Source organism: Oncorhynchus mykiss, chromosome 30 (assembly GCF_057628025.1).
Source record: "Oncorhynchus mykiss isolate SJ-2025 chromosome 30, ASM5762802v1, whole genome shotgun sequence".
In the NCBI taxonomy this organism is placed as follows: Eukaryota; Metazoa; Chordata; class Actinopteri; order Salmoniformes; family Salmonidae; genus Oncorhynchus; species Oncorhynchus mykiss.
In genome coordinates this window covers 32883736-32899366 of record NC_143051.1, presented here as the reverse complement: position 1 = coordinate 32899366, position 15631 = coordinate 32883736, and the positions used below count along the sequence as shown (strand labels likewise).

Here is a 15631-nt window from a genome sequence, read left to right as displayed (position 1 = left end):
ATTTGCCCCCATTATTTATCCTATGGTTATGATTTGGTGTACAGGGAGCATACTGTAAGTACAGCCCATGTTCTGAATTCTGTCGTTGTACATTTCAAAAGTGCTGAACAAATAACTATATTGACAACGTCCTTCCTAGCTCACTCATTAATGTCTTAATCGATATTACGGATTGCCTCTTCTCCGCTCGTCGTTCCCGTATGCCATAGATTGTACATCTCAATTGACAGTAGAAACCACATTTGTTTAAACAAGTCAGCCATAATAGCTATGTTTTAAAAAAAGGCTGAATGAACTGTTTCGCTGCCAGAGAAGGCTCCGTTGATAGCCAGGTGTAGAAGTGGTAAGGTGTTGGTACTGCTGTTGGGACAGCTTTATGTAGGCCCTAACAGTTTGTGGGAACTGTTTGTCACTGTTATAGTGCAGTTAATGTATTGTTTAGTGTTGTGCTGTGTTGTGTAGTGGCTTTGCTGGCTTGCATAATGGTGTTAACCCGCTAATCGCATTATGGAACGAATATTCAAAACAGTAGCCTACTGCCTTGTCCGCATTGCTGTGTTATAGTGCAAAGAAATAATAGTTTATCAACATTTTAAGCTAAGCATTCTGATCTGTTGCATGAGCCTTATTGCTTTAGATATTTTTGGGGATGTAGCATAGGCCTACTGGTTGTATGAATTCAGGATCTATCGTCCCACAACTGTCCCAGAGTCTGTTTTGAATATAGGCTATTGCTTTCTCGCACAGAACGACAAACTGACTAATAGAATATACACTTCCTAAAACTGGGGTGCAACTCCTAATATTGGTTAACATATCAGACAATGCTTGGTCTGCTTTTTAGGTTTGTTGTGTTTCCTGTTTATCATTAGGGGCCAGGTAAAGAGTAAGCACTTCTTCATAATCAGTGGTTGACTGTCAGGGTACAAAGGCTACTCGTCATCAATTCTGTTCAAGGTTTCTGTTTCTGCTCAGCTCTCCTCCCACAGCTCTCCAAGCTCTGGGCCGGGCAGCAGTGTGTGGTAACCATGGTGTGGTTTGTGTTCCAGACGCAGAAGTGGCAGAGAGGGAGGTGGTGTCATGTTGTCCCCAGTCTCGGCCTTGTTTGGCGCCCTCTTTGTCTTTGGACTCTGTTTCCGGTCAGGTGAGCTTGCTGCAAATCCTTGGCTTGATGCCCTAGATTTACCAAGGCTACGTTTATAGAGGAAAGTTTGCACTTCTTTTTAATCAATGCAAAAAAACAAAGCATTGTTTTATACATATATTATATATATTAAACTAACAAACAGTAGTTTGATCTGAATAAACCAGTTATTAATGCATTTTCAAATCACTAAGCATATCTTCATGTAGATTACTGAAAGAGACACCAACAAACTAGCAGGCTAATTGTTCATATACAGTGCCTCCGGGAAAGTATTCAGACCCCTTGACTTTTTCCACATTTTGTTAGGTTACATCCTTATTCTAAAATTGATTACATTTAAAAAAAAATCCAAATTGGAAGTCAATAATTGGATTTAAATATCATAAGAGTACCACTAGGTATTGATGCTGTGACAACAGCTTTTCAATAGTGAAGTATTTTTCTGCGTTGTCCAAACTAACATTTTGGAGGTATATGTACATAGAAAGCACTCTTTTCCCAAAACAACTGGTTGAAACTATGTGGTTAGATGAGGCGCGTCACTGGAAATAAAGTACAATGTAAATAAACAATGCACACTTATTTCAAGTCATTGTATTACCTTTGAACACATCCATATTAGTAGCCTATCAGGTAAAGGCTACATTTACACTGCAAAAATCTCAAGCAATCGTATGCTAATCCTATGACTATAACAAATTAAACTTGTTACTTAGTTGATTTAGAATTGTATTGATCTGATGGTACATCTCTTCATTTTCTGATCATACTGAGTATGATTAAGGCAAACCTATTTACTTATCTATCAAACATTGTCTGCCTTGATTACAACACTTCCTTAAGCAGCAGACCATAAGGGCGGATGGAGTTCTCCACAATAGCTCTCTCTTGAACAGGAGATGATCCCTCAGGCACATAAACCAGCCAGTAACTCTCTCTCCGACACTGTTGCCTTTTCTGGGGGTTGATCCTATTCCGTAGCACCACCTTGTAGGTTTTGTTATCTACTTTGGACGTAAACCTCTTGGAGAACTTCTCAGCTACGTTAATGTCCGGTGTTGAGTACACTCCTCTTCCGACAGTAGCACCATCTCCATCTCCATCATTCCTGATGATGCCCTGGGATCCGTCCATAGCAGGTCCGTGGTAGGACACTGGCCAGGCCTCGTCTCCGGTCCCCAACCATCCATCTCCATCCCTGTATTTGTTCAACACCTTCAGGGCAATGCGGTTCCAGCCACAGGGTCGGACGTACTGCTCCTTTCCCCGAGTAAACACTGCTTCACCATCCTTAACATTTGTAAAGTCGTAGTCATACCGAGAATCAAGGAACTCATTCACGTTCACAGAAACAGTGGTTTGTGGAATGGATGCGGCGGATGGGGCATCAGGTAAAGCTAAGGCACCTTTTAAAGACAATGTCCCCAAACTTGGGTACTCCAACTCTAGAAGGCCCTCTTGTACGTAGAACTCCTTTAGTGCGACCACATTGACAAAGTCCTGTGGGGTTAGTGAAAGTGTTCCCGCGGTGGCTGATTCCACGTTGCAACCTGAGACAGCAGACAGAGCCTCCAAGATGAGATTTACATTTGGCATGGTGAGAGTTAGAAATCTCGAAAACATTTACGGTAAGAAGACTTCACAGAGAGCAGAAAAATCCTTCCTGTGTGTGATCCGACACAAAGGCGTATGTTCTTGTAATTTCACCTATACATAGACTGTGCTGTGAAATGTAATTCTTACTTTCACTTTCTGTTGCAGTGACTGGATAAACAAGATGGTGTATGGTAAAAGTACACTGATTGTACATAACATTAGGAACACCTTCCTAATAATGACTTGCATCCCCTTTTGCCCTCAGAACAGCCTCAATTCTTTGAGACGTGGAATCTACAAGGTGTCGGTAGCATTCCACTGGGATGCTGGCCCATGTTGACCCCAATGCTTCCCACAGTAGCTTTCACCTGGTCAGTCTATGTTGAACAAATCTTGATCATCCCCATTATTGTTATGGTTGAATGGAAGCAGCAAAAACAGAAGGGAATGTAAACGCATAAAACTTGTAAATAGTTTACTTAAAGGGACATTACAAAATAAAAGTTTATCTTTTGCAAATCTGCAGTTGTTACAAATAATGTTTTTGACTTCAAGTAATTATATATACCCATTGATTCTTGAACAATATAACTTATAAAAACTTCATGAGCTTAGTTGAACTGTCTTACCCGATCAAAACCCCAATTATAACCCCAATCCTAATCTTGTTTTTATATTCTCAAAACATTGTAGTCAATATCCGCGCTTATTCACCCAAGATCATTACAACATGATTAAAGATATCATTTTGATCTCATTGGTGGTCAGTCCTTGCATCAATAGCGCTGTCTATGAATTTGAGAGTGGTTCTATTTCTTCATCCCCATTGGTCAGCTATTTACTAAAACAATGGCGGGATAACCCATTTGTTATTGTTTGAACTGCCGATTGCCTCTGAATTGTTTCCTCTTTCAGGTACAACAACATATTTGTGTAGCACCTGTGTGAACAGGAATTCAAGTCTCAAGGTAAAAGTACTTCTGTTAGTCAGAATCGTTAGGACTAAAACTTGTCTAACTGTAAATCTATGCCTGAGAGGTTTGGATGGCATGAAGTCAATATTTAATCACTAACACTGACATATATATTATTTCATAAGGAAGTGAGTCTGCACGATGCCAGTATGAAGCACACTGGTAAGGCCCTTAGGGAGTGCCAGGATTGGCCCAGGGAGATGTTATCTATGCAACAGTGGCCCAATGCGTTCATTCAGGCGTATGGTGCATCTGCTGACATTGTTCTTTAAATATCCGTTCTTGATGGAACTAAGATTGTATTTTGATTTGTGCATGTATGAGTGTTTCTGTAAATGTTGGAAAAGGTAATGTAATAATTGTTTTTTTTGTCCAAAGAATCTCAATATAATTGTTTTAAGCCAACAGGATATATAATTAGTTGGATAAAAGAATAGTATCTTGAAAGACTCAAATACATTTATTACAGGATTAAAGAGCAACCTTTGTAAAATGTACTCGTACTGTAATACAAAGAGGTAAAAAACAAACTGTTTTGTAAAGGAGTCAATCAGTCAAATCAATGTGTTATTCTCTCCAAACCCTGGAATGCTGGTCTAGCAGTGACCACAGTGGAATAGATGACGTGATTCTGGTCTCCATGTACCTTCAATCTTTCCCTCCAGTTCTGCCGACCCAGAGATGCATACTGAACCTCAGTGTCTTCCACATGAGAAGGGCTCTGAGACACACACGGAAACATACAAATATTTAAATTGACATTTTAGCAAAGTTTTTAATGAGTGATATTCATTTGTACTCACTTCTTCCCCATCACTTTGTGTGATATCAGACCCTATAACACAAAATATTAAAAAAATTACTTGTTTTCAATGATAGCAATACTTGTTTTACACATTTTACACAAACCCTATTAGATGGACCTTTCTGTCAGCAAAAAATTAGACAGTGTTCTTTACCTAGATTTGACAAGCACCTAGTCTGGAGTTCAGTTCCTTCCTGCTTGTGTCCTGTCACTATAGGGAATACAGTAAGTATGTCACATTTGTAAAAAAAAAAAACTTTTATTACAAACAATATAATTTAGAGGATTTTTAAAAACCTGTACTGCATTTCTTTCTTCTTTTTCTCAGTCTTCCTTTCAGCAAATTGCACAGCAGACCAGCCAGAAGCACCACGAGGCATAGTCCAATGACAGCTATTATCGTCACAACTAATAGACAAAAACATGAAGCACAATTTGATTTGTGAAAATGTCACCTGATAACAGGATGAAAGCCCAGTTCATGCCCTCTGAAGCGAGCACACAGCATGGAGGGTCGCTAACAGTAAACACAAAGTTGGGTGGGTGGCATATTACAACACATAAATGTTCAGGGCCTTCGGAAAGTATTCAGATCGCTTGACTTTTTTCACTTTACAGCCTTTTTCTAAAATGGATGAAATAAAAAAAATCCGCAGCAATCTACACACGATACCTCATAATAACAAAGTGAAAACAGGTGTCGAAATGTTTGCTAATTTATAAAAAATACGAAACAGAAATACATTATTTACATAAGTATTCAGACCCTTTGCTAAGAGACTCGAAATTCAGCTCAGGTGCGTCCTGTTTCCATTGATCATCCTTGAGATGTTTCTACAACTTGATTGGAGTCCACCTGTGGTAAATCCAATTGATTCGACACGATTTGGAAAGGCCCCCACCTGTCTATATAAGGTCCCACAGTTGACAGTGCATGTCAGAACAAAAACCACGCCATGAGGTCGAAGGAATTGTCCATAGAGGGGCCTCCCGAGTGGTGCAGCGATCTAAGGCACTGCATCGCAGTGCTAGAGGTGTCACTACGGACTCGGGTTCGATCCCAGGCTGTATCGCAACCGTGTGTGATCGGGAGTCCCATAGAGCGGAGCACAATTGGCCCAGCGTCATCCGGGTTAGGGGAATGTTTGGCTGGGGGGGCTTTACTTGGCTCATCGCGCTCTAGCGTCTCCTTGTAGTGGGCGCCTGCAGGCTGACCTCGGTCGTCAGTTGAACGGTGTTTCTTCCCGACACATTGGTGCGGCTGGCTTCCGGGTTAAGCGAGCGGGTGTTAAGAAGCACGGTTTGATGGGTCACGTTTCAGAGGACACATGACTCGACCGTTGCCTCCCGAGGTTTGTGTCTGAACTTTCGTTGGACAACCTACCATTTATAGGGCGTGTCTCCCTGTTCTCTCTCCCAACAACATCTGAAAATAGGTGAAGAATATTAGTCATGGAATTTACTTTTACAGCTCACAGTTAAAACCCTGGACTTTGGTGTCATTTTCATACTTTCAAGAACTGCAAAGTGTTGCTTTGTGTTACCTGTTTGCATAAGAGCAGTGGTACTCTGGATGTTGAGATGATCTGGGTTTGCAAAAAAAAAAGTTATGCATGACATTTTAAGTTAAGGGAATGGCATTGTAGTGGCCTCTGAAGCTTCCCCAAAGCTTCCTTTTACTGGTTTTCCCAGCAAGTGTTCAAGAGGATTTTTGAGCCTGATCTTTTTATTAAATGCTTTATGATACTGTCAAAGGAAAATACATGGACAGTGTAGCTAGATACAGTGTAGCTATAAGGGAAAAACAGGAGAAAAAAAAATGCTACTTGGAAAGCTCTACCTGTCAACACTGTTACTTTGGCTGCCTTTTCTCCATTACACAGGTACTCTCCAGAGTCCCCTGGCTGCAGATTGAGGATCTGCAGGGAACCATCTTCATCACAGGAAAACCTTTTCTGGGGGTCCTTTCTCTCCTTTTTCATGGTCCCATTCTTGAACAGAGTCAAGATGGGTTCTCGTTTCGCATGACTATCTTTCCTGAAGAACCACCTCCACTTGGCTTTGTTAGATACTATACAGGGAAGCAATAGGGCTCGTCCAGCAGAAACCGCAAAGTTTTTGCCTGTGGGAAGATATTTATTGTATTAAATATTGGTAACAAGATGTGAAAATGTCTTTGACACTGATAGTAATATGCTCATTAGATGAACAAAATAGACTAAGTTTCTGTTCCCACTTAACAAAGCAATGTTCAACCTCGATAATAGAATCGAAGATACCAATTGTGACCCATTTTAAATACCTGGGGATTGATGTTTCAATTAAAAATGTTTAGAAGAACTACAAAGTCACAACTGCAATTACAGCAGATCTCGACAGATGGTTTAATCTAACATTAACTTTATCAGGTCGAATTTTGATAGTCAAAATGAATGTCTTGCCTAGACTCAATTTATTGTTAGCACACTTTGTTAGTACTGAGATAAGATTCAAAATTCAGTCTTACATTTTATATGGAAAAAGAAACGGCCCAGAAATCAAATATATACAATCCAGAAACCCAACGTTTTTGGGGGTATAGCTTTACCCAACTTAAAGTTATATGCTTTGATGAATGATGAAGGGTTATTATCCTTTCATGACCTAAAAAATATGTATAATTTAACTGATTCGTCATTTATTTGTATTTTACATTCTTTGCCGTTAAGAACCACTATGCGCACTTATGGAGCCTTTCCATCCACTCACTGAGTTTGTATGTAACCAGAACACAAGTGGAGGTTTTGTATTCAATCTATATATAAAAAACTACTAGAAGTCCTCCATAAACCAATGGGAATAGTTACGATATGGAATACAGACCTTAAAGACTACAAACAAAATACAGATTGGAAAAGAGTCTGGAACAATATCTGTTAAAACGGCCAGTTTCAGTCGGCTGATTCTAGCCATCCCTTCTGGATAGTTCCGGTCGGCAGCTTAGACTCCCATTCAGAGGACCCCCACTTTTGTTAGTGTTTTATTGGTCAAGGTCACGCCAAATACCTAAGTTGTGTGGACTTTTGTGTAAAAGTACCATGTGTTCAGCTGGTTTGTTGGCTCGCGTTAGCACTACCGTTAGCATATTGTATTGGAATGCATGATCATTTTAGCATGATTGCTAGCGATTAGCCGTTTATTAGCATTCTTAATTTTTGGTGCTAGGCTATTTTCAGTTCTATATATATCACTCATTCATGCTCATTGTATTTATATTATGTATACATTTCAACATTACTGTAATGTTTGAGCACATTTGCCTGAGTTTCATGTGTACAAGTCCAATAGGTTGTTTAGTCTATTGCCATGTGACTAGGTCTTATGCCTGTTGCAGTGTATAGCCCTTGCTTTTATATAATTACCTGTGCTAGCTTCAATAAGCATTTCTCTACAACTGGCCATGCTTTCCTCCTGGCTACCCCAACCCCGGCCAAACACTCCGCACCCCCCACGGCTACTTGCCCAAGCCTCCCCAGCTTTTCCTTCACCCAAATCCAGATAGCAGATGTTCTGAAAGAGCTGCAAAACCTAGACTCGTACAAATCAGCTGGGCTAGACAATTGTTGGAACCGCTATTACTAGTCTGTTCAACCTCTCTTTCGTATTGTCTGAGATTCCTAAAGATTGGAAAGCTGCGCGGTCATCCCCTTCTTCAAAGGGGGTGGCACTCTAGACCCAAACTGTTACAGACCTATATCCATCCTGCTCTGCCTTTCTAAAGTCTTCAAAAGCCACGTAAACAAACAGAACACTGACCATTTCAAATCCCACCGTACCTTCTCCGCTGTGCAATCTGGTTTCCGAGCTGGTCACGGGTGCACCTCAGCCACGCTCAAGGTACTAAACGATATCATAACCGCCATCGATAAAAGACAGTACTGTGCAGCCGTCTTCATCGACCTAGCCAAGGCTTTCGACAATCACGTATTCTTATCGGCAGACAACACAGCCTAGGTTTCTCAAATGACTGCCTCGCCTGGTTCACCAACTACTTCTCAGATAGAGTTCAGTGTGTCAAATCGGAGGGCCTGTTGTCCAGACCACTGGCAGTCTCCATGGGGGTACCACAGGGTTCAATTCTCGGGCCGACTCTTTTCTCTGTATATATCAATGATTTCGCTCTTGCTGCGGGTGATTCCTTGATCCACCTCTACGCAGACGACACCATTCTGTATACATCTGGCCCTTCTTTGGACACTGTGTTAACTAACCTCCAAACGAGCTTCAATGCCATACAACTCTCCTTCCATGGCCTCCAACTGCTCTTAAATGCAAATAAAACTAAATGCACACTCTTCAACCGATCGCTGCACGCACCTGCCCACCTGACTAGCATCACTACTCTGGACGGTTCTGACTTAGAATATGTGGACAACTACAAATACCTAGGTGTCTGGCTAGACTGTAAACTCTCCTTCCAGACTCATATTAAGCATCTCCAATCCAAAATTAAATCTAGAATCGGCTTCCTATATCACAACAAAGCCTCTTTCACTCACGCTGCCAAACATACCCTCGTAAAACTGACTATCCTACCGATCCTCGACTTCGGCGATGTCATTTACAAAATAGCCTCCAACACTCTACTCAGCAAACTGGATGCAGTCTATCACAGTGCCATCCATTTTGTCACCAAAGCCCCATATACCACCCACCACTGCGACCTGTATGCTCTCGTTGGCTGGCCCTCGTTACATATTCGTCGCCAGACCCACTGGCTCCAGGTCATCTATAAGTCTTTGCTAGGTAAAGCTCCGCCTTATCTCAGCTCACTGGTCACCATAACAACACCGACCCGTAGCACGCGCTCCAGCAGGTATATCTCACTGGTCATCCCCAAAGCCAACACCTCCTTTGGCCGCCTTTCCTTATAGTTCTCTGCTGCCAATGACTGGAACGAATTGCAAAAATCGCTGAAGTTGGAGACTTATATCTCCCTCACTAACTTTAAGCATCAGCTATCTTACCAATCGCTGCAGCTGTACACAGCCCATCTGTAAATAGCCCATCCAACTACCTACCTCATCCCCATATTGTTTTTATTTACTTTTTTTGCTCTTTTGCACACCAGTATTTCTACTTGCACATCATCATCTGCACATCTATCACTCCAGTGTTAATTTGCTCAATTGTAATTACTTCGCTACTATGGCCTATTTATTGCCTTACATCCTTATTCCATTTGCACACACTGTATATAGATTTTTCTATTGTGTTATTGGCTGTACTTTTGTTTATCCCTGTGTTGTTTTTTGTCTCACTGCTTTGCTTTATATTGGCCAGGTTGCAGTTGTAAATGAGAACTTGTTCTCAACTGGCCTACTTGGTTAAATGAAGGTGAAATAAAATTTGAAAAAATGAAATGTTGCTATTATTTTCAAACGATGAATCTTCACTGACTCGAGGCACAGTACCCCAGAAACTAGTGTTTGTCTGGACTGACTGCGGCCAAAATACTATTAGTGACCAGATGGAAGCCTCCACATAAGCTCAGCATAACTCAATGGGTACAAAACTTCCTTGATGTTCTTTCACTAGAGCTCCTCACAGCTCGTATGAACAGCGACAAGGAAACAACCTTAGATACAGTACATTCAATAGAGCAGTTGATAAGGTCAAAAGCTTATTGTGAGTTTACGTAATGCAATCATGTTTGAACTTATCCATTGTATTTTGAATATCTGTATAGAATATTGATGTATGCAGGCTGATTCTATTCATGTGTGCCTTGGTCCCACAAACAACTTTACAAACATAAGATGAGTTGCCCATGATGTTTTGTTTTATGCATAGATACAGTATGTCCACATCATGAGCGAGGAAGGGAGGGAGCGAGGGAGGGAGGGAGATAGGGGGAATAGGAATGGGTCGCACCTACTAAGAAGTGGGAGGGAGTTGGGAGATGGGACTGACAAGTTTTCGACTGCTTTTCATTTCTTTATATTTATACACTTTGTGAATATTAATTCCTGTCTGTGATCTGAACCCCTCACAAAAAAAATGTATACAAATAAATAATACAAGTTGGTCACAAAAATAAGTGTGTTTCAGCTAATTTTCTTAAAAATAGATCACTCCAATGACAGAGCAGTTTCACTGGTGGTTGACCACTTGAAATTGATCATTGGTTGAACCATTCTTCATCGCCCAGTCAGTGGTACATTTTCAGCTCACATCATCAAGGACAGCAACCAATATATTTATATATTTTTTTTGTTGTTGTTATTCTAGAGTTGTGGTCAGACAAGTGTTACATTTCACACTGTACCTGTCACTCATACCTTTCAGTACCTCCACGTCTGCCACTAGCTGGTCGTTGCAGTGGTAGTCCCCAGAGTCGGATGGCTCCAGCTCTTTAATAACCAGAGATCCATCAGGCTGGAGGTCATATTTCTGTTGGTTCGTGTAAGTAACCGACTGGCCTTGTTTGGTGACTATGATCCTGTTGACCTGGTGTCGCCACTGTAAGTCAACAGTGCCACTGCAGGCCAGGTACAGGCGATGCTCCTCAGGCACTGAGACTCTTCTCACTGAGTGAAGAAATAACAAGTGTGAAGTAGGTTTACACTAACTAGAATAAACTGGACAAACTGGATATTGTGGGAAATATAGACATAGACTTCTGAGCATGTCTGCTTTGTGTCACAGCTAATTTAATCCAAGAAAAAATGTGGGGTAGTGTGTTGGATCAGGGGTGTTTTCTGAGAGCCTGACTTGTCCCAAGCCTATGGAATCATCTGAGTGCAGTCTACTTCTACAGTGGCTGTATGTAGAAGAATATAACTGTTTGTCTACCATTGCATGCAAGGCTGTGTGTCACTCATATCTTCCTGAGTCCATTTCTTCCCTGCTTCCTGTGTGATCCACTATTCCTCTTTATCTAATGGGAACATGGCATATCCTTAGAGTGGGAATAAAATTAGCCCACTTTAAGGAAGCTAACGTGTGGGGGGTTTTTCAAGGCAAAACCATTAAAACAAACACTAGTATTAATGGTGTTATTGTTTGGAAAATGTTACTGTCAAGGTGTTGACAAAATGGATTGAATTTCAAATAGATTAAATTGAGATTGTTGTCCCTTGCCTAGACACAAAACCCCATAATGTCAAAGTGGAATTGTGTTTTTCGAAAATGTTAAAAACAAATTAAAAATTAAAAGCTGAAATGTCTTGAGTCAATAAATATTCAACCCCTTTGTTATGGCAAGCCTAAATAAGTTCAGGAGTAAACATTTGCTTAACAAGTCCCATAATAAGTTGCATGGACTCACTCTGTGTGCAATAATAGTATTTAACATGATTTTTGAATGACTACCTCGTCTCTGTACCCCACACATACAATTATCTGTAAGGTCCCTCAGCCGAGCAGTGCATTTCAAACACAGATTCAACCACAAAGACCAGGGAGGTTTTCCAATACCTCAGAAGGGCATCTATGGGCATCTATGATTGGGTGACTGGAGTCGTTGACGGGGTTGTAGTGGAGCGGGTCGAAAGTTTCAAGCTCCATGGTGTCCACATCACCAACAAACTATCATGGTCCAAACACACCAAGACAGTCATGAAGCAGGCACGACAACACCTTTTCCCCCTCAGGAGACTGAAAAGATTTGGCATGGGTCCCCAGATCCTCAAAAAGTTCTACAGCTGCACCACCGAGAGCATCCTGACCGGTTGCATCACCGCCTGGTATGGCAACTGCTCGGCATCCGACCAAAAGGCGCTACAGAGGGTAGTGCGTACGGCCCTGTCATCCAGGACCTATATGCTAGGCCGTGTCAGAGGAAAGCCAAAAAAACTGTCAAAGACTCCAGTCACCCAAGTCAAAGACTGTTCTCTCTGCTACCACAAGGCAAGCGGTACCGGAGCGCCAAGTCTAGGTCCAAAAGGCTCCTTAACAGGTTCTACCCCCAAGCCATAAGACTGCTGAACGATTACTCAAATGGCCACCCAGACTATTTACATTGACACTCCCCCTTGTTTTTACACTGCTGCTACTCGCTGTTTATTATCTATGCATAGTTACTTTACCCCTACCTTCATGTACAAATTACCTCGACTAACCTGTACACATTGACTGTGTACTGGTATCCCCTGTATATTGCCACGTTATTCTTATTTTATTGTGTTATTTTTTACTTTATTTTGTAAATATTTTCTTAACTCTATTTCTTGAACTGGATTGTTGGTTAAGGGCTTGTAAGTAAGCATTTCACAGTAAGGTCTACAACTGTTGTATTCGGCACGTGAAAAATAACATTTGATTTGACCTATTGGTAGATAAAAAATATCCCTTTGATGATTATTAATTACACTTTGGATGGTGTATCAATACACCCAGTCACTACAAAGATGACAGGTGTCCTTCCTTTCTCAGTTGCCCAAAGAGGAAGGAAACCGCTTAGGGATTTCCCCATTAGCCAATGGTGACTTTAAAACAGTTACAGAGTTTAATGGCTGTGTTAGGAGAAAACTGAGGATGGTAACACCTCCCTCTGCAACCGGATCCTGGACTTCCTGACGGGCTGCCCCCAGGTGGTAAGGGTAGGTAACAACACATACGCCACGCTGATCCTCAACACAGGGGCCCCTCAGGGGTGCGTGCTCAGTCCCGTCCTGTACTCCCTGTTCACTCATGACTGCATGACCAGGCTGACTGCACACCATCATTAAGTTTGCAGATGACACAACAGTATCAACAACAGCCTGATCACCGACAACGACGAGACAGCTTATAGGGAGGAGGTCAGAGACTTGGCTGTGGGGTGCCAGGACAACAACCTCTCCCTCAACGTGATCAAGACAAAGGAGATGGTTGTGGACTACAGGAAAAAGAGGACCGAGCACGCCCCCATTCTCATCGACAGGGCTGTAGTGGAGCGGGTCGAGAGCTTCAAGTTCCTTGGTGTCCACATCACCAAAAAACGAACATGGTCCAAGCACACCAAGACAGTCGTGAAGAGGGCACAACAACACCTATTCCCCCTCAGGAGACTGAAAAGATTTGAGATGGGTCCTCAGATCCTCAAAATGTTCTACAGCTGCACCATCGAGAGCAAGCTGACTGGTTGCATCACTGCCTGGTACCGGAGCGCCAGGTCTAGGTCCAAAAGGCTTCTAAACATCTTCTACCCCCAAGCCATAAGACTCCTGAACATCTAATCAAATGGCTACCCAGACTATTTGCATTGTCCCCCCTCCTTTTACACCGCTGCTACGCTCTGTTGTTATCATCTATACATAGTCACTTTAATAACTCTACTTACATGTACATATTACCTCGACTAACCGGTGCCCCTGCACATTGACTCTGTACCGGTATCCCCCTGTATATAGTCTTGCTATTGTTATTTTACTGCTGCTCTTTAATTACTTGTTACTTTTATTTCTTATTCTTATTTTTTTTAACTGCATTGTTGGTTAGGGGCTTGAAAGTAAGCATTTCACTGTAAGGTCTACCTACACCTGTTGTATTCGGCGCATTTGACTAATACAATTGTATTTTATTTTATTTCCTCTGTTCTATACATTATTATGAGCTGTCCTCCCCTCCACTGAATTCAATACAATGCATTACTGAGTACCACTCTCCATATTTTCAAGGATAGTGGTGGCTGCATCCTGTTATGGGTATGCTTGTAAGGATAAAAAAGAAACAGAATGGAGATAAGGACAGGCAAAATCCTACAGGAAAACCTGGTTCAGTCTGCTTTCCACTAGACATTGGGAGATGAATTCACCTTTCAGCAGGACAATAGTGGCCAGGTTTTGACTTAAATCTACTTGAAAATATATGGCAAGACCTGAAAATGGTTGTCTTGCAATGATCAACAACCAATTTGACAGAGCTTGAATTTTTTTTTTATAATAATGGGCATATGTTGCACAATCCTGGGGTGGAAAGCTCTTAGGGACTTACCCAGAAAGACACAGCTGTGATCGCTGCCAAAAGTGCTTCTACAAAGTATTGACTCAGGGGTGTAAATATTTATGTAAGTGAGATATTTCTGTATATCACTTTCTATACATTTCCATTAAAAAAAGTTTTCACTTTGTCATTATTGGGTATTGTGTGTAGACGAGTGAGAAAAATACAATTGAATCAATTTGTTATTCAGGTGGTAGCACAACAAATATGGAATAAGTCAAGGGTATGAATACTTTCTGAAGGCACTGTACATGAAGTAGAATCTCAAATCAATATAGGAAATAAAATATTATTCTATTATACACTATGTTTCCCAGTGTATACTCCCTCTTTTTATGTTTTGTTCATTTTGTCTTGGATAGAAAGAAAGTATGGTCGGTGTAGTACTCAATCAATGCAAAGAACAAATAACTAAATGTTCACTGTACCTGTACCTGTAGCTGTTGCACTAGAGGTGAGGGGAATCATTAGAAAAAACAACAAAGGCTTGAAATAGCTCCACATCTTTCACCAAAACTCTTAACACTGCAGAGTTCATCTGTATACGTGATAATAACCCCTCCTTCCCTTTTCCTCTGTTCCCTGTTTAAACCAGACCAAGACTGCGTGAGTCTGTGTGGTCATGACTAAGACATTGACATTATGGTGACTAATGGGCAGCATCATACCATAGACTCAACATTATGATAACATTTGATAGTGGATATCCAAAATGTTTCATTATGCTTCAATGAGAGGACATTGACACGTCTTTTCACATAAACCTGTTATATACTGTGTGTCTTATTGCATTTCATGCTAATTTAAAAATGCCTTCTTTTTGTTGATTGATTGGTAAATAAGAAGCCACTCACAATAGGGCTGAGCCTATCTTGAAGTTGAGACAGTGTTTAATTACATCCTCGTGAGTAAAAGATTTGAACCAGGTGGGACCCCTGCAGAGTGACTTTCCAAACAATGCTATTAGAATGATGACAGTAGTAGCGAAATAAATGCTTTATACTAGTTTTGTGCAGATATACCGTACCGGAGACGGTTCAGACATGTTGGACATACTTAGTCTACTTCATATAGTGGAGGGCGCCAAACAACAACACCCACGTACGTTTTCGTTTTTGCCCTCGCACTATATAGCTGATTCAA

General features: G+C 41.2%; 2 protein-coding genes across 7 annotated transcripts; both read right to left on the bottom strand.

The window, feature by feature from the left end:
- Positions 1-1292: 1292 nt before the first annotated feature.
- Positions 1293-15135, bottom strand: LOC110488335 (uncharacterized). 6 transcript variants are annotated; one of them, XM_021560543.3, is made up of 9 exons: positions 14917-15135; positions 10843-11091; positions 6363-6644; positions 6067-6108; positions 5907-5948; positions 4820-4930; positions 4677-4733; positions 4521-4552; positions 1293-4438 (listed from the first exon to the last, which is right to left on the bottom strand). In XM_021560543.3, the coding sequence occupies exons 1-9, from the start codon at positions 14990-14992 to the stop codon at positions 4277-4279; spliced, it is 1053 nt and encodes a 350-aa protein (XP_021416218.3). In that variant the 5' UTR covers positions 14993-15135; the 3' UTR covers positions 1293-4276. The 6 variants fall into 6 exon arrangements, with proteins under 6 accessions (XP_021416218.3, XP_021416220.3, XP_021416219.3 ...); XM_021560545.3 differs by having other exon boundaries at positions 4826-4930; XM_021560544.3 differs by having other exon boundaries at positions 14923-15094.
- Positions 1727-2770, bottom strand: LOC149970270 (uncharacterized). Its single transcript, XM_090228477.1, has one exon. It carries the CDS (start codon positions 2768-2770, stop codon positions 1973-1975), a length of 798 nt encoding a protein of 265 aa, XP_090084603.1. The 3' UTR covers positions 1727-1972.
- Positions 15136-15631: the final 496 nt, after the last annotated feature.